The sequence below is a fragment of the Ischnura elegans genome, chromosome 8 (assembly GCF_921293095.1).
Source record: "Ischnura elegans chromosome 8, ioIscEleg1.1, whole genome shotgun sequence".
In the NCBI taxonomy this organism is placed as follows: domain Eukaryota; kingdom Metazoa; phylum Arthropoda; class Insecta; order Odonata; family Coenagrionidae; genus Ischnura; species Ischnura elegans.
Window position 1 is genome coordinate 46,757,566 of NC_060253.1, and position 18,810 is coordinate 46,776,375.

Consider the following 18,810-nt stretch of genomic DNA (forward strand, 5'->3'; position numbering starts at 1 on the left):
ACGTCCTCTGGCTTGTGGTAACAGGTGTCTTCTGAGTACACCCATGTCTCGTATAGCGCAATTTCGATTAGCGCAATTTCGATATAGCGCAAATTCGTTCCTCGGGGAAACATTGCAACGCAGTGTAGCCTAATCAAAAATCTTAAACGCTCTCGTGATAAAACGTGAACTTGCGCTAAGTACACACGAAATTTCTATCATTTTACGCATATTAATATTATTGCTTGCCTCAACTCTTCTTTTTTGTTTATATATTAATCGAAATCCATTGCTGTGCAATGACCAAAAGTATAACTCGTCATTGGGTCCAGATAGCCGGCCTACCGATGTAATTTATCTCGTCTCCTTAACAGAATGATAATAAATAATTTAGATCGTTAATTAAGCGTGGGGCTAGTGGAAATGATTTTTTTTCAGCAATACGGTTTGAGACGTATTTTTGCCGTCATAGGTTATCGGGCGATTGACTTCCAGGTAGAGAGTCTACGCTAAAGCCTTCAAGGTCATCGGTATTCACGGGGGAGAAATGAAGCGGTGGCCGAGTGGCGCATGAATAGCATCAACACATAGAAGGGTCCGCTATAGAGTCTCAAACACAATGGCTTCGTTCCCTCCCCGCAGTCGTAGGCCTTCTGCGTCTCAGGAATACAGTTCAGCAGTAGAAGGTGATATAGATAGAGCCATGCAGAGTAAACACCAAGAGAATATGCCAAAAAATAGGAATGCGTGTAGAAAAATCAAGAATTTATCAAGAAAAACTATAAACCTAGAAGAGGAATTGAAAGAGGTCAATTGCTTTGAAAATGGAGAGCGTCAAAGCGATATTGCGCGGAAGTTTAAACGCACGATGCCTTATTCTGAATAAAGACGAAGTTAAAACATCAGTGACCTCAGCCGCACCAACTTCAACCAAGCGGTCTACACATACGGAAAGTTCATAGTGAATCAGTACAAAAAGACGAGAGTGGTAATCGCTCCGAGACATTTAGTGAAAGCTCCGATTGGTTCCAGAATTTAAACGGCAAGCAGGTATTTTCAGTGCGGCGATATCAGGTGAATCTGCAAGTGTTGATAGCGCAGTCACCGCAACATTTTCTGATGAACTCCAAGCTGTGATTGAAAGTGGCTCCTTTCCCCCTCAACCAGTTTTTAGTGTTGACGAGACGATATTGTTTTGGAAAAGAATGCAATCTCGTTCATTCATTTTCAGGGAAGGAAAACCTGGGTCAGGTTTCAAGGCATTTAAAGACTGTTTCACGTAGTTGCTATAATGACTCGGAGGACTTCAAATTAAAATGATTTATCATTCATTAACTCCGCTAGCTATGAAATGGCATTCAAAGTAGCATTTTCATGTCATTTCGATGAGCGACAAAAGGGCCTGGGTGACACAATAGTTGTTTTTAGACAAGTTTGAAAAATCGTCAACTGCCGATCAACGCATTACGATCCCCTGAGATAGCAGATGTTAGCCTACCTGCACGACAGGAGGGAATTTCAAAAGCACGTAAGAATTTTTTTTAACGTGAATAAAAGTCTTTGAATGCGTGCATACTATCTTTAAAGATGTTTTAAACTATAAAAATTTATATAAATAATGTTTTCTAAGGCTTTTTATGGGAATATGGATGTTTTAGAGGAAATTCAATACCCAAGACCTATGCTACCAGGAACGCATCCCTATCTTCCCAATGTTAAAACGCTCTCGTATAACGCAAATTCGTATAGCGCAAAGACCCCAAGGAACGCATCCCTTGCGCTATACGAGACATGGGTGTATTTTAACTAGTATCTTCAGGTTTGCTGCAAGGGTCTAAAGGTTTGCGTGACATAATATTGGGCAATTTTTCCATGTTTTCTTTTGGGTGATTATCTTGTATACTGGTTAATGCGTCAATGCCTTTGAGTGAGAATGACTCTTTAGAAACTCCCTCCTGAATTGTTAGTGGGATTTTGTCGATAGGGCTGATCAATTTCTTTGCGCACCTTGATTGGCAAGAAAATTATGCTGTCCCTCCCAAGGGATTGTTGTTAAAAGGGTAGCAAGGATTTTATTATTATTTGCATCGGTGAAAGTTATTTTAAAGTACTGTTTAACTAATTGCCATCTAATTACTGAAAGACATTGTGTTCCACTCTATGTATATAAATATCTTTATATATAAAATTAACCTGAAAATGTCCACCAGCTTCTCCATATTATGTAGAAATAAGGTTAAGGCAAATCTGGTGGTCTCCATGTTCAATGCTATTGGCTCCTGAAGTTAATCACAATCAAAATCAGCTTACATAGCTAACATTGGTAACATATTTATCCCTTTCGTATTATATCTTTTGCTCTTACAATGACTTCGGGAACTATGTGCATATATTTCCAGAATAGGGCCTTGAGATGAAAAGCAGAATATTGAAATTGTATCCAGTTTAACTAAAGGTAAGGGGTATTGCAGTAGGCATCAAGGTGAATGGCAAGCTTCATTTAGAATAGTGTTATGGAGATTTTAGTGGTTGAAGCACAATATTGTGATTTTTTAGCTTTTAGTATCTCTGTAATGATGTAAGCAGAAGTCCATTTGGTGTGAATTTCTTGTTCCTAAGGGCAAGTTCTTGTTGTAAGGAAATGGCAAGATGCACTTCCTTTGAGACTCAATATGACTGTTATTGGAAGATTAATTTATACTTCGGTTACGTTCTATCTAAAGATTAGATTCGTTTGATTGCTTCGTGGTTAGTAGTCAGCTCTGCATTCATAGGTAATTTAAAATCGATGTCGACCAATGTTAATATATTCGGAGGGCTGGTTATACATTCATTTTTTCGATAGGTTTCCTCAAATTCGGTTAAGGCAACAAGATTTAGTAGGTTTTATGCATTGTGGGATGAATTCTGATTTCCAAAAGGGAGATGATTCAACAGAATTTTACCATAAACGAAATGTGTTGTTTGACTTAAGTGTAAACGCATGACTACACTCATAATATCTTGCCATGAATCCTGTCCTTTCGTTTATGTAAGGTTCGGACTGCGTTGACTTAAATATGAAAAGTACTTGTCAATAACTACCTGTTAACGTTGTTCAATAGGTTTCACGCACGGCTCATACCTAAAAGATGGTTTGAGCCACTCGATTTCATCACAAATAGCAAGTTCATTAATGCGGATGGAGAATCGTACTTGTGAAAGTAAATACGCAGACACCTTTAGTATGCGTAGAATCGGTAATATCTTTCCTCCCAAAGCATGCCAAATAATATTTACGTACACATAAGAAATCTCTTCATTCGAAGTTTACAGAAACCCAAATAGTATCAGGAATCGCGAATCTCATATTTCACTTCCCAATGTCCACCACGAAGTAATTTTTGTACTTGGAATTTACTGCGACAATATGGAAAGTCAGTACACTAAACTCTTACGGAATCAATTATATCCAGTTATTCCTTTTCCAATTATTCCTTGTATGCGATCATGTTTGTTTACGTTTAATTCTAAAGCAGCGTTGCCAAGCCAAATCTTCCGGCATCCGGTCGTCTGCAGGAAATGCCTGTTCGACGAAAAGTTTTTCTTTTATATTTTAATTATACTACCGGTGACCTTTAATTTTAATGCAACCAAAAATTCATAAATGAAATTTACTACACTCAGGTAGTTTTTCGTCGATTTCTATGAACGGGAAATAATTCTTTTTAAATAAATACTGTCGCCAAAGCGCATGGCTCCTATCTATGCCATGTAAATCAGCTTCTCTTTGCTCACAAATATCTCTGAATTTAGCCCGGTAAGGGGTGTATATTATGATATCACTGGAAAGATCAAGACTTTTTCTTTACAATGAGATAAAAATCATAGAATTCTATGATGATTGATTTTTCGCTCAAACTACCTTAAAGATGTCTTTATACAATTTTCGTCATTAGCACAGTGTTCCTTCAACCACATTTGGTACATTAAGGAGGCAAGAATGCTTTTGAGTGCAATCCAGCAACTGATCAAGTTACTACTTGGAATTGATTATTAAGCATGATCAAATTTTTGCAACAAAGGAAAGCAGAAATAAGAAGTTCAGTCCCACTATAGGATATCTAATATAATGGCTAAAATTATTCACTCTTATCATTTATGCTGAGTAAGATAAGCAGAAGGATTATGGTTTTCATCAACAAATTAAAGAAAACAATCTGACAAGGTCCTACTGTGGCTTCCTTAAGCAAAATTGGAATATAAAGAGAAGTCTGAGAGAGACAAAGATTTAACAGCTGAGCAGCGACTGGCCACGCACAACAGGGAAGTGCACTTACCGGCTGTGTCAAAGAGTCCTAGGGTGTAGGGCTCCCCACCAATCATTACAGTCACTGCATAATTATCAAAAACCTGTAATTGTAGAGATGGAACAATAACATGTCAGTTTCACCATTATATATTGGGCTGAACACATCTGGTATATGAATCATGAACCTTCCACCTTTGTGAGGAATGGATAAGAGGTTAGCCCCCTGACAGAGAGTAGAGTGAAAAAGCCATGGCACTTCATACCTCTAAAAACTACCATTTAAGCCACCTCATTAGGTGTAAGGACTATAATATAGGGCCTGGGGTAGCCTGGGGTAAGTGCGACCCCCTGTCGCACTTACCCCAGGCTACGAGGTTGAAGTATGGATTGAATTTTTAGTTTCTGACTAACAGTTCTTGCGTTAAACTTTCTTAAATAAATGTTGCAAAACACCGAAGTTTATAAAACTAGGTCTTTTAATTAGTCCTCTCATTAACTCTTATTCTGAAGGTTTATCTGATAAAGATAGCTTACTTCAGTTTGTTGATTTATTATGATAGGGCATTGGATATCATGTCTTCTGACGAGGAGGATGTAGACGACATGGTATTAATGCCTGAAACAAGATAGCATGAGTCGAAAAAGCTCAACAAATTCGGTGACTAACATTCACAGTGAAGATTGGATTCTGGCTAGATTCAGCAGCAAAAAGTCAGTTGCTCACTATGTAGGGAAAATTCTGGAGATTAATGAATAAGGTGATGCCGTGGTTTTCTTTTTGAAGATATTTTTTGGAACTGAATTAAGTTTCACCTGTCCACGGAATGAGGATTCCAGCAAAATACCTAGGGAAGATATCTTCTTATTCTTCTTCCTAGCGTTTGTCCCGCGCTATTGCAGGGTCCACTGTTCTGCAAAGTCTTCTCCACTTGGCTCGATCCAGGGCTTCTACTGGCGTGGCGTTGATGGTCTTCATGTCCGCCTTAATTTTGTCGAGCCAGCGCATCTTTGGTCGTCCTCGTGGTCGGCGTCCTTCAGTACTCAGCCACATTGCTGTTTTGGCCACGGAGTTCTCATCACTACGCACCACATGCCCACACCACCATAATCGAGCCTCCCGCATCTTGTCTGCGATCAGTGCAACTCCCATTCTTTTCCGAATGTCTTCATTCCTGATGTGATCCAGGCGGGAGATGCCTAGGATCCATCGCAGCATCCTCATTTCCATGACATGCATGGCCTGTTCTTGATTTGCTTTGGCTGGCCAACATTCTGCTCCATATAGGGCCACTGGGCGGACAACGGTCTTGTATACTTTGGCCCTGAATCGTTATGGCATTCGACGGTCGCACAATACGCCAGTCACTTGGCGCCATTTCAGCCATGTTGCATTAATTCGAGCTCGTGTGTTGGCAGTTGTGCTTCCATCGTTGCTGATGACAGAGCCCAAATATTTAAACTTCTCGACCTTTTCAATGTCCTCGCCGTCGATGCTTATCGTGCCATCGGTTTGAGGTCCACACTCCATGTACTCAGTCTTCTTGGTGTTTAATCGCAGCCCATAGTTGTCGAGTCGTACCTTCCATAGTTGAGTTCGCTGCTGTAATTCGGGTCTGGTGGTGCTGGCAAGGAAGACATCATCGGCGAACAGTAGTGACCAAGGATGTGATTCTTGGAGACAGGCCGTAAGTAAGTCCATGCACAGGATGAAAAGGAGCGGAGAGGGGGCCGATCCTTGGTGGACGCCAACAGTGATTGGGAAAGGCGGTGATATTCCTGATGGGCAACGGACGGAGCTGGTGACGTTGGTGTAGAGAAGCTTCACCCATGACACGTAGACTTCAGGGACGTCGTGAGATCTGAGGGCATGCCAGATAAGGTCGTGTGGCACGCGATCGAAGGCCTTCTCCAGATCAAGGAAAGATATATGCAATGGCTTGTTCTTCTCTCGGTGCCTCTCCAAGATCAGCCTAGCTGCGTGTATTGCGTCTGTTGAGCCACTCCCCTATACAAATCCACACTGGTTGGGTGTGATGTGAACAATGTGTCTGAGCCTAGCATCAATCACTCTTTCGAATATTTTCATGGCGTGGCATAAAAGCCGGATCGGGCGGTAGTTGGAGCATTCTGCGACGTCGCCTTTACCCTTCCAGATGGGCACAGACACAGGGAAGATGTTGTGAAAATATTACCGAAGCCCTCTGTCGGCCATCAAGGAAAGTTAACGTTTTGCCTATCTTTCTCGGGGTAAAACTTAAAATAAACAAATAAATATTCAATGTTCAATTGGTTGAAGACCATGAGTTTTTCTTCATTTTGCTTTTTTATATTAATAACGTAAATTACATTAGAGAAGAAATTCTTTGTTCATTACAATCTAGTTTGGATTCAGATTTGTTGTCATGTGCAAGATTTCTAATTTTTTTTATTTTTTATTATATATTCAGCTTTTATGCACACTAGATATTTTAAATACACTTTTGAATTAATGTTTAACAGTTGAATACTGTTACTATCATTAAAAAAACACATTGAACAACAATTCCTTACTGTGCCATAATTAACCAAAAAACGCGAAAAAAAAAAATCTACTTACATTACCTAAGATAAAAGTTTTCTCAAGAATGGTTAAACATAATTTGGTACTTTAAAAAGCAATGTACAGCTGAATTTCTGGGCAAATCGCACTTACACCATGTGCCGCGTAATGTATAAATATATTGCACATCAGCCGTGGGACGCACTTGCCCCATGTACGGGGTAAGTGCGATCCCTCTACAAGATTGTAAGTAAAAATTTATAAAAATTACCACTTTACAGAGAGAGGATTTTTAATCAAATTATTATTTTCAGTGATTCACATACATATTAGACATTGAATCTCCTGTTTTTAGCTAGCCTAGAAAATTTTCCTAAGCTAGTTAAAGTTGATGTATGCTATTTAGGGGTCGCACTTACCCCACCTTACCTTATACAATTGAATTTTATCTTGAGCGATATTACATATTTATAGCTGGTTACTATTAACAGTGAAGTAAGAAATTAAAAAAATAACATTTCTTTTTTCACCTCTTTTCATCTCGACGTACCTTTGCTGGTGAAAATTTCTGTGCATTGAAATAATGGTACAAAAATTCTGGTAAGTACCTATTCGTCGTACAAGGCATGAGATGTGGGTGAATTTCGTGCTTCGTTGAACACTTTGTGTTCAGATTTTAGGTCCATTTACAGTAGATATATGCATAGCACTCTAAGCCTCCAAAATTCAACATTATAACGTTATACTTTAAACTAGAGCTAGTTAAAAATCATAACATATGTTTAGGGATTTGTGGTTCTCAATCAAGCATTGGCAAATGAATTTTATTTTCTACAATTTGTGGAATTTCTCTCTAAAATCCAAAATGTAAAATTGTTAATTTATACTGGCCTTACAATTGCGTCGCATGTTTTGAAAGAAATTCCAGGCAATATTTCAATTAGCGAGCAAAAAGCTATTATGATTATTAGAGATGACCATTATTAGCACCATTCTTTTAACATGCTTCATTAATTGTAGCTCGAACTTTTTCCTCTGCTCTGTGGACCAGAAATAATTTTTTAAATCCTATTTATAAGTTTATTTTTGGAAAATAATTGCTTAGAATTCCCTCTTTTCTGATCCGTTTTCTGTGGTGTTTAATTTTTCTGATTATATCCAATATCATCTCTTGTGGCTTAGCTTAGACATTGCATTGATGATCTCCTATTGCATGGTGCAAGTTAATGCAGATACTGTGTACAGTTTTTGGACAGTTAAGTTGCTTCTAGTGTGTTATGGAACAATTTCTCTTTAAAAATTCCACCTACATTTTGTGTACTTTATATGCTCATATTTTATACTGTATAATCGCTTTGAATGGAAAGGTGAATTTGGCATATTTTTTGTGATGTGTAGAGATAGGTGTTATTACGTACGTAAACCCTCATAGTAGTAGCTTAGATGCATATTTAAATATTTCTGATCTCTTCTACGCTTGAATTTTCTCTCCGGAAACTATCTTATCTAATTCAACGCATATTGCCTTCTGCAGAAATTCCCACTTCAAGAACAAATGCCATGCAATCTGAGTTAGGCATTGAATAAGAATAGTTGTAGGGAAAAGTAGTCTGTCGTTAAAATTCCATAGGTTATTTTTTACATAATAATTCCCCCCGAAGTCTTCCAATACTTTTCTTCAATTTATTAAGCATGAAAATTATACATATTTACTTATATTACTATATAATGAAACAACCAATTTTATATTGATAGCTGTTGATAGTTTTCAGACAGTAAGAATTTCCACATCTATCTACTTGCATGTGAGAATGTAGTAGACCCTGGTCAGTGATACATTTTAGATACTTATATTCTGTTGATATTATTTTAATGAGTCACATAAAAGTGTAACTGCCTCCAAGTGCCCTGACTTAAATTCATGTTTCCAGCCTCCACTAGCATTATTCATGTTGTGGGTGTTAGTCTTAAAATTTCAAAATGTTCAGATAATATTTTCTAAAATCTAAAGCATTTTAAGAATAGTTTAGTGATTGTAAAATGAATGCCTTGGAGAAATTTTAAAAATAAGCATGATAATTTCTAAAAATATAACTGAACTTGTGACATGATCAGATCATGTAAATGTTAGAGAACAGCTACCCCCTCTGAGATGTCCTTCAAGGCCACTTCTTTCTCTGTCGGTGGGTTGATATCCACCTCAATAGATCTTATTTTAGAAATTAAGTGCTCAGTCATAAAAATATTGCTGTTAAAGCATAATTTGATTGTCATTCATGAACCTTGACTACTTTCAATGCCCAGGATGTGTTTCTTCTTGCTCCATAGCCTATTCATGTCCCTTAATCTCTTAGAAAGTGGAGGCAAAATATTCTTATTAGTATTTGCTGAGTTACTGCAATATCAGGCTAATATCATTTGTCACTTGCAATGGCACTTGTTCATCTTTTTTTGCTTTTAGGTGTTTTTTATATTTGTTTTTGTGATTACAACTTTGCTGAAGCAACAGCTCTTTTGTCTATGCTAGGATCAAGTTAGTGACTCTTTCATTTTTTAAGTTTCTTTAAGAACGTGCCCACGATGATCAATCTTGAGTTCGTCTTTTTTGCAATTTATTATTCTGTTTTATGGTTTTATTTGATGGTGGATTATTGTATGTAGTTTAATATCTACTTCCTAATATCTTCTTACAACAGAGCTGGATGTTCTTCTAAGACCAATGGACCTATATCTTTTTCATGGGATTCTTGGATAAATGCTATGCAGCTCCTAAGCCGGAGATGGGGGAAGTCCAGAAGAAAGACAGTACTAGAGGGAAGATCTCCCTCTTGACATAAGAATTAATTTGTAGAGAGCTGTATGCTTATTGAAACTGCTCATGCATTGTTCTCCTAATGAAGTAGAAACTTAACCCTTTGCACTCGGAATTTTTCAGCCCGTATACCAGAAGCCTATTTGGAATTTTATTTTTAAATGCCCCTGAATTTAAGAATGAGAATATCTTATGATAAAGTTTTATATTTCTCTAAAATAAAGGGTTTATTTGACAAATTAGGCTTTCAGATTGAGAAATAAGCATCATATATTCATTAATCTCTAAATTTTTCCAAACAGTGATACCTTCCAAATCATTCCCCCACATGAAGCCCTGGGTGGTTTTCACATGTTTCACAAAAGTAAATTGTCTCTCTTCTTCCTCCGCTAATGTTTCCTTTTGAACAAACTACACAGTCCTTGTTTTTTTTTCAGAATGTGGCATGATGATATGAAGTTTTCCATTCAACCTTTGTAGAGGGTCTGATGGTTTTGGTCGGGCCCTGGGAGTTGTACCACCCATCCTGAAATCTCCAACAAGTTCTGCAACTAACTCCATAAAGAATTTTACATGCGAAATACACTTTCCACCTTTTGTTTGTTGCACTCTTTGTATTAAATGTACGAATTAACTGCACTAACTTCTAAGCCCCAGAAAAATAGCTTTCGCCACCATTTCAATGTCTTTCTAATAAAACAATAGGTACTTGTATAGTGATCAGCGGTGTCCACGCCACCCATTAATTTGGTGTAGTTCACAACAACTTTCGGCTTGACTACTCTCTGAATTTCAGCACTACCTCGAACCCTCCTTTCCACTACCTCCGTTTCAGAAGCGTCCCAGGTGCTTAGAAATGTAACCACTCTTTTGTCCTTCCATGAGAGGAGTAATGTGTCCCTGTCTCTATAGGCAACCAGCTCTCCTTTTATATGCCTGGGATTTTTTATTAGGGCTGGGCTGTCTTTCCTGTTAGGCATCAAGAGTCCCTGTCAAGTGGCACTTATATTTTAGCAACTCTTTAGTAAGAGTTGCGCTTGTGTAGAACCGGTCAATAAAGGCAAGAAATCCCTGAGCTTCAGGAAGAGATTGCTTCAATCTGCCATAAAGTTCTAGTACAATTTTTGAAGTAAATGGTAGATCAGATCTAGCAAGGGAGTCAGATGTAACAGAATTGAAGTAAGGAACAAAATAATAGATGTAGCCACATCGGGAATCTGCGAGGACATAGATACGAATTCCCCATTTGGTGGGTTTTTTGGGGTTGTACGTGATGAAGCGCACCTTGCCCTTCAAACCCACAACAGACTCATCAATGACTATCTCGCGTCCTGTACAGAATTTCTCTCTGAACTTCATATCTAAGTAATTCAAATATGAACTGACCTGAAGAGGAGCCTCTTTTCTGGTTCTTGTATCATTTATACCAGCTTTTTCATTTTTTAGAAACTATTCCAAGTTGATCTCTTGGCTAGTATCCTATTTTGAAGTTTACTCTGTGCATAGATATTTGTCTCACAGGCGATACTTTCTATCAAGGCTTCTGTAAAAAACAACTGAAAAAATTGAATGGGCTTCACACAGTCACTACCTGTGGACCAACGCACACTTGTCCAGTGGAGAAGGGATACCTTTTCGGAAATTGGTCATTCACATTGACATCTTTCCATTTTCGCATTAGTTTTTCACTTTGAATGTCAAGGTCATCGCTTTCCCACTCATCCACACTGTCACTAGAACAAACAATTCTTTGTAGCTTTTTACGTTTTTTATGTGCAACTTGGGTGTCACTATCACTGTCACTTTATGTCAGTTCCTGCTGATGAAATCAGAGATTCCTCCTATTTGCAGGTTTACTAGGACCAACAACAGGTTCAACTTGTGTAGATTTATGACTGTTGGATAATCCACCTTCATCACTAGAACTACCGTATATGCCTGAACATAGTCCCCCCTTTTTTTTCAAAAATGCCTCTGGTAATAGTAAAGGGGGGGGGACTATATTCAAACGCATTTTTTTAACTTTTCCAGAAACTGAAGCCTCAAAATTAGGGGGGGGGACTATATTCGGAGAAATACGGTACTTCCGGATATATCTTCACTTCCACAGTAAAACTCATTGTCACTGTTCTCACAAAGAATTTCATCAACAAATTTGCTGAACTTTTCCATGGCCAACTTGAATTCTGGGATAGGAACTACAAACGACTACCTCCATGCTGGATTTAGTTCCCATTTATAAGGTGTCATAAAGGGAGTGTGTTGAAATAGTAACGAAACAAATGTGCAAAATGTACACAAAATAATCAAGAAATAGAAATGAGTCATTCAAGCAGCGAGCGTATCGTATTCGGTGTGCTCTCGGAATAATATGCAGGCAAAAAAAAAGTATCTATTTCATCTCCGCTCAGGGGGGTACGTAATTAAAAAAAATCTGATTTAGCAAAGCTCGCCAGCACTCCGAAGAACGATAACCTTTTGTACTTTGTGTCAATATCACACCTTATGTACACATGTGGCTTGCTCCGAAATATATGATAGTAAGAGATCCGATACAATTGATAGATGAATAAAAAATACAACAAAGTAGAGGAAGGCACACATTCCGATATATGATATTGGTATAAATAACATTGACAATTATGTACTAAAACAAATATACTTGTTTTTCGGGATATTTCTCAGCGATTTGAAGGATAAAGAGAATGATCAACGTGTGTACAAAAATTAGAACCGAGGCTCTCCATGGCCAAGAATCCCCATGGCTGATGGTGTAAATAAAATATGATATTCTGAAATATATTGCAATTTATACTCTACACTTATTGCCCAATGAAGCTGTAGGTTATCAAAAATGTATATTCATTTATATACAAATAAAATGAGAATGGAACAGATTAAAATAATGGAAAATAGCGTGTGTCGAGTGACACTCGCGAGTTGGTAGTGAGCTAGGCCATGTCGAGTGTCACTCGACACCCGAGTGGAAAAGGTTTAGTGATAGCATGTTTAATAAACACCTAGATGTTTATCATGATTAGTGATATTGAGCATTTGATACATCACACTGATGATGTTCATTGAAATTGATCAATAATTCCTTTTTCGGTGTAATATAACTAAACAATTTTTTCATATGACCAGCAATTATTTGGACAGTCTGAGCACTCGTTTTACCGAGCACAGGCCTTACTTTCCAAACCTCAACAGTCACTACCCACGATGTTCTTTAGCACAAAGCTCACAAATTATTTCCCTTAACATGAGAACTTCCACAGCTAAGTCACGAAATGAATAGGGAAACGAGCTTTGGCAATGAAAAGGATGCAATGAAATCCAACTCACCGTGGGGACATACTCCGATGGGAACTTATTGGTGGTGTAGGAGATGAGGAGGCACGTTTTACCAACAGCTCCATCGCCAACAACAACACACTTGATCGTCTGCATATTTACTTTCTTGCAGGACTAACAGTGAAGAATCCGACACAGAAAATCCAAAAGGATCTCTCTCCACACCACAGGAAGTTCAAAGTTGCTAACTGGAAGCCTGTGCAGAGCAACAGAAACATTTCAACACAACATTTAAAAACACACATACTCCTTATCCATAGAACCTCTAAACGTAGCAGGAATATTACGCATATGTGTGAACCAATCTGGATTCTGAGCAGCACACGCAATATTTTTACTCAAAATATTAAGATTTTAAATTGACCATTAATATTTAACCTAGGTTATTTCAAAATGAAAATATCAACCCCCCAAAAGACACACTTCACAAGATGCCAGCTAAAACATATATCAGCTAAAACCATAACGATTGCAGTATTTTTGATGCTGCAGATTTCATATTTTAACACAATAATCCTGCTTTGCCTTATGACGCCTTACTTAATGCACGATAGATAGAAAGTAATTAATAGATATAACACACTTCAAAGCTTAACTACATCCATTAAAAACAGACATGTTTTCCTTCATGATTTCTGAGACCATCAAGGTCACAGCTTAACTTCGATATCTTTGATGTAAAAACCATGATCTAGGGCCATTCATTTCCCTCTCCGATTACTTTTGTATTGTAAACGATAATAACGTCTGAGTGAGGTTTCCCATAATGACTGCGAATAGAAAATGATACAATAACCCAAACCGAAATGAAATAGACAATAGATATAAAGCAATTGATGATGAAATAGAACATAAATAAAGATTACATAAAGTGTGCAGCAACAGTGAATACGAGAAAAAAACATAAGTAACTCAAATAGACTAGAACCTCGAGATGCTTGCCCAATTCAAGTGTCTTTAGTACAATTACTTCATTCAAAAATTCATAACTCTATATAGAAGCTGTGTAGTGTATTAGTAAGTAGCATATGTGATTTTATAAGAAAAAATAATGTTGCTGCCATTGAAGAAGGTAATAGAGAATAATGAGAACAATAAACCGAGAGGAGAGTTGAGAAGAGAGCTAGATAAAACGTACTTAACAACGTTGGATAATAAAAATGATAACATGATTATTGCACATTCAAGATTAAGGAAAAGTCAACACCATAAGAAATAAATTCCTAGAACGAGTTTGCTTAGCACGCATAAGTATCCTTTTTTTATTTATGCCTTTCAGGTGCCACTAACCCACACGCGGACGTTTGATGGGTATGTGCAAAAAAGTAACAAAGACAAAAATCAAAGATTTCGATATAAACGATACGCGACACTGCAAATCCAGAAAAAAAACTTTATTTCATACACACCCTAACAAGAGATATTTGCTGGATCAAGAATATGCCACGGAGGATGCAGAGAGTCCATGATAGCTCAGTAATTGACATGATCCTATCACTGACTTTAAGAACGCTCTGACATTGGCAGTGTTGATGGCAACCTTAACACCTGATTAAGGCCGAAAATTATCAATATTTCGTGCAGGAAATCCGTGGAAAGTGTAACGAAACAATCAAATAGCTGTCTTAACCCTTAGCTGCAATGCGGCAGTACGAGAAAAATTCGAATGGAAACGATACCAAAATCGCTGAATCCTACGTACACATCACAATACGCTGTTGGACTAAATATATTTATGTAAATTCAGCTAGTACTGTTCCTCCGGCAATTTCTCAGAAAGGAATTCCCACAATGCCATTTGAAACCTCGCCCTTCCCAAAACGATTTAATCTCTGGTTATTCCATTACATTCATACGATTTCCTTAAGCATTATCACCTGTGATTTCACAACTGCAAAGCATCAAGTGGCATGAGGCCGAAACACTATAAAATCACCGATTTTACCATCAAACTATGATTCACTCACTGTATAATCAAAATACTTCATGTCAGACGAAGCAGTACCGAGTAGAGTCAACACCATTCCCTTGCACGACATGCAATAGACGACTGAAAATGCATTCTCGCGTCTACAGTCAATAAAAAGGCTCCCTTCACTAACTCAATGGAAAAACTTCACTATAACGAAAGCAAAGGGTGTGGAGGCCATTTTGATTTCTGTTGATCTCCTATTCCGGAAATCCGCATTATAGGTGATTTCCAGCAGTATTGCTAGAAACGGAATCCATAGGTGAATAATCATCGCCTTGCGTACTCAGGAAAAGGAAAACAACCCCAAAAACCTGTTACGTCTCAGTAGTGTGCAGTAGAAATTAAATTAAATACTCACGGAACAAAGGGCGTCAACTCCTCTCTGACTCCTCACAATGATCACTCCACACACTCTGGTGGCCAAATCTTAAAGTAACAACAGGAAAACCTGGAGGCGAAAATCACCTTATGCCGCGAAAGGACATATGGTTAATGGATATATTATTAATGTTATTATTTAATAACCACGGACTTGTGAATGAGTATGAATTGATGTGAAATAAATGAAAAATATGCATAGGCATCTCTGTCACGAAGGAAATGTCAAGCTCTTCCATACGAGATACAATTCTTTGGCAATTTTAATAACCTTCTTGCAGCAACGATCGTCGGAGAAAGAGAGATAAGTTTTATTCTCAATATTACAAATACTTTTGTCGCATTCGAAAGTATTAGCGCGTTCTTTTGTATAATTTTTTATTAAATGTTTCACCGTGATTCCTGAAAATAATTTTAATTTTTGTCTCCGCAATTGTTATACTCCCTTAACTTCGCCAGTATTACCTTCTAATTATAAAATGAGGAATACATGTATTGCTTTTAATAGAGAAAAATGCCCGAACAATCACGTAACTACAACGTGCGAAACTTACAACACACTTCCACACACAACTCTTGAAAAGCCTAGTAAACGCTTTTATCTTTCCGGTCCTTCCCCTCTTTTCCCCACGGAGCAGCTGGAGGGCGCAGTCGGCGCAGTGTTGTTTTGTTTGGTCTCGTTCGTCTGGTTGCCTACCAGTGGTTAACTCCGTTGCACACAAATGAAAACAAACGTCACAGCAAATGTGAGAGTATTGGGTGTGTGGGGCATTCATCGTGATTATTGATGATTATCGTTGACTTACGTTTTGTTGTTCCATGCCCACGCGTTTTGTTAAGAGGTGTTTCCATCACTCCGTTTGAAGAGGTGCCGTTGGAAATTTAGTTTGAACAGTTTTTTTCGCTATTGTTCACTCAAGTGATAAACACGAGTATAGATAGTGCATATATTTGTGGCTTCAATGTTTATCCCGCAATAGGTTATCTACATGTTTTCTTCCCTCATTTTAGCAATGGCCTCGATGAAAGCAAGCCCTAAGAGTCGAAAATTGAATGTACTTTCTGAGGAAAGTAAAAAAATTATCGACGACGCTTTCAGCGTTTTCGATTGCAATGAGGATGGATTTGTTGATTACTATGAGCTCAAAGCGGCAATACGTGCCTTGGGGTTTCCAATAAGAAAAGAAGGAGTCAAAAAGATCCTAGAAGCTTATGATAAGCCCAATGGAAGAAAAATTAGCCGCAGAGATTTTAATGATGTGCGTAAGTATGGTGGTAATGCCTTGATACCGCATGTACCTACAACATTCCAATGAGCAGCTTATGCCCACTGTTTAATATATCGTTTATGTTGAAAGCCGGTAACTCGAGTTGATGATCATTAGCTATCTCCATAATATATCTACTGCTGTATGGCTTCTATTGCTGCAGTGTGAAATTTTGTGTTAGGAGTCTCCCGAATTGGTATGATTGAGATAATGATGTGCATTCGTTATTGAACATGTGACATCATATATGATTAAATCGGATATTAGCGTTTGTTAACTTTGGCCAATATTACATATTATTGTTTAAATTAGCAGTGGCTGACATGACCGCCCAACGAGATCCAGTGGATGAGATGAAGTATGCTTACCGTCTTTTCCTTGATGAAAGTTCTGATGGTATAGCTGTCCCACAACTCCGAAAAGCTGCCCAGGCAATTAACGAAAATCTGACTGAGGAAGAAATGCATGGCATGATATTGGAGTTTGATCATGATCGAGATGAGAAAAGTCAGTATAACAGAGCCAATTTATTTTAATGTCATGAATATCGGCAGTGGTGTAACTATAGTATTCCCCTCACCCCCTCCCCCCCCAATATATGCATATACTACCCTCATCACCCATGGGTGGTGAGGGTAGTATATCCCCCCCGCCCCCCAAGTCTCAGAGGAATAAAAACATTATTTAAAACTATGGTCTGGTTTTGGCATATAAAATTAAAGATCAATTATTAATATCACTACAGTGAAACAAGTCACTGAATACTAACCGGTGACTTAAGTCACCGATTAGTATTCAGCAATTACCCCTGGATCCCCTTGCCTGGGGGAGTCCACCCCACAGCATATTCCTGGTTACGCCCACTGAATATTGGATATTGAGCTTCATGGTCAGATATAAACAGTATCTAACCTCATTGTTGAAAACCTTTTTTGTATGGTAAGATAAATTTGCTTCCTCGGTAAATAAATAATGATTCTTCTATTATGTGTTTACTTACCTTTACATTGCCCAGACCAGTGGCGTAGCCAAGGGGGTCCAAGCCCCCCCCCCCCCCCCAATGTAAAAACACAATCATTTTCCTTCATAAAAGAAAATAAAACATTGAAAAATCGTGAATTTAAAAAATATTTCTTTAACAAATGGAAGTTTTTTCTATTATAAAGTGTTAAAATAAGTTTAAAACCCATTTCTTAGTACCCTGTTTTTTTTTTAATTTCCCCCCCTGGTTTTGAACCCCCCCGAACGAAATTCCTGACTACGCCACTGGCCCAGACAGCACCAAAAAGTCATTTACTTGTGTTTTTTTAGAGAGAGATGGTGTAATAATAATAATACTCGGTCATTATTAGGATAAAACTTGTGTATCGATGCACATAACTTACAACTGCACATTTTGCCATAATTTTGTATTAAAATTCATTCCTACATTTATTTTTGTCTTTTAAATTGGTTGTGTACTTCCAGATATACAAAGGATGTGTATTTTTTTTTTTTTTTTATTTTGACTTATATTTGTCAGAGACTGCATCAAATACTGAATTGCTCAATTCAGAAATTGCTATGTTGATGAATAATGTTTTAGATGTAAATTGATTAGCATTTTTAATTTTGATGAAAAATAATACTCCTTGCAATAAATGAAGAGTGTTATTCCATGATGATTCTTGACACTGAGGTAGCAGACATGTCAAACTATGAGTTCTTTGCAGATAACACATATTACAGGTCTTTTTTTATTTACCTCAGGTGTTCAGCATTTGGCTAACTATAGTTAACTAAAGTTTCATTTTTGCTTTCAGTTAATGAGCAAGAATTTCTGGCCATAATGTTGGATGCTGACTGAGGAGTCTGCCGCTGGGATTACAAAAAACCTGCCCAATAAACCTCTGTTTCTGTGAGCCTCATTTGTTTCATAACGTTTGGTAACATGAGGTAACCTTGTGGTTGGAATACTCATCAGTTAGTTTGGCTATTTCATGTGCACTATTATGATTTCTGGCTATCATCTTTTATTTCCCCAAATGTGTAGCCTTAGGTGCCTGCCTCAGCAAAATACTAGCTTTGGTAAGAATGGTGGCATTGTGTAAATAAGTTACTTCCAATTATTGCTCTTTTCCATGAAAGTGAAATTATGTATTTATATAATTTTTGCCAATACATTGTCTGTGACATGCTGAATCATATTGTGTGTTGTAAATAAAAATAAAGGAAACA

The 18,810-nt window shown here is 37.6% G+C and overlaps 2 protein-coding genes across 6 annotated transcripts in view; one reads left to right on the forward strand and one right to left on the reverse strand.

The window, feature by feature from the left end:
• Positions 1 to 15,411, reverse strand: part of LOC124164513 (cdc42 homolog) — a 33,270-nt gene extending 17,859 nt beyond the window's left edge. Inside the window, exons 1-3 of one of the 2 annotated variants that reach the window (XM_046541857.1) lie at positions 15,306 to 15,411; positions 12,967 to 13,171; positions 4,299 to 4,371 (exon numbers count right to left, since the gene is read on the reverse strand). In XM_046541857.1, the coding sequence (XP_046397813.1) occupies positions 4,299 to 4,371; positions 12,967 to 13,071 (178 nt within the window). In that variant the 5' untranslated portion in view covers positions 13,072 to 13,171; positions 15,306 to 15,411. Of the gene's footprint in view, positions 1 to 4,298; positions 4,372 to 12,966; positions 13,172 to 14,942; positions 15,241 to 15,305 lie in introns of those variants that run through there. The other variant, XM_046541858.1, reaches the window with a different exon arrangement.
• A 530-nt stretch (positions 15,412 to 15,941) lies between these two features.
• LOC124164514 (centrin-3-like) lies at positions 15,942 to 18,810 on the forward strand. 4 transcript variants are annotated; one of them, XM_046541861.1, is made up of 4 exons: positions 15,942 to 16,257; positions 16,337 to 16,588; positions 16,906 to 17,100; positions 18,396 to 18,810. In XM_046541861.1, the coding sequence occupies exons 2-4, from the start codon at positions 16,339 to 16,341 to the stop codon at positions 18,437 to 18,439; spliced, it is 489 nt and encodes a 162-aa protein (XP_046397817.1). In that variant the 5' UTR covers positions 15,942 to 16,257; positions 16,337 to 16,338; the 3' UTR covers positions 18,440 to 18,810. The 4 variants fall into 4 exon arrangements, 3 of the variants coding, with proteins under 3 accessions (XP_046397817.1, XP_046397816.1, XP_046397818.1); XR_006866053.1 differs by having other exon boundaries at positions 15,951 to 16,193; positions 16,337 to 16,584; positions 16,909 to 17,100; XM_046541860.1 differs by having other exon boundaries at positions 15,951 to 16,193.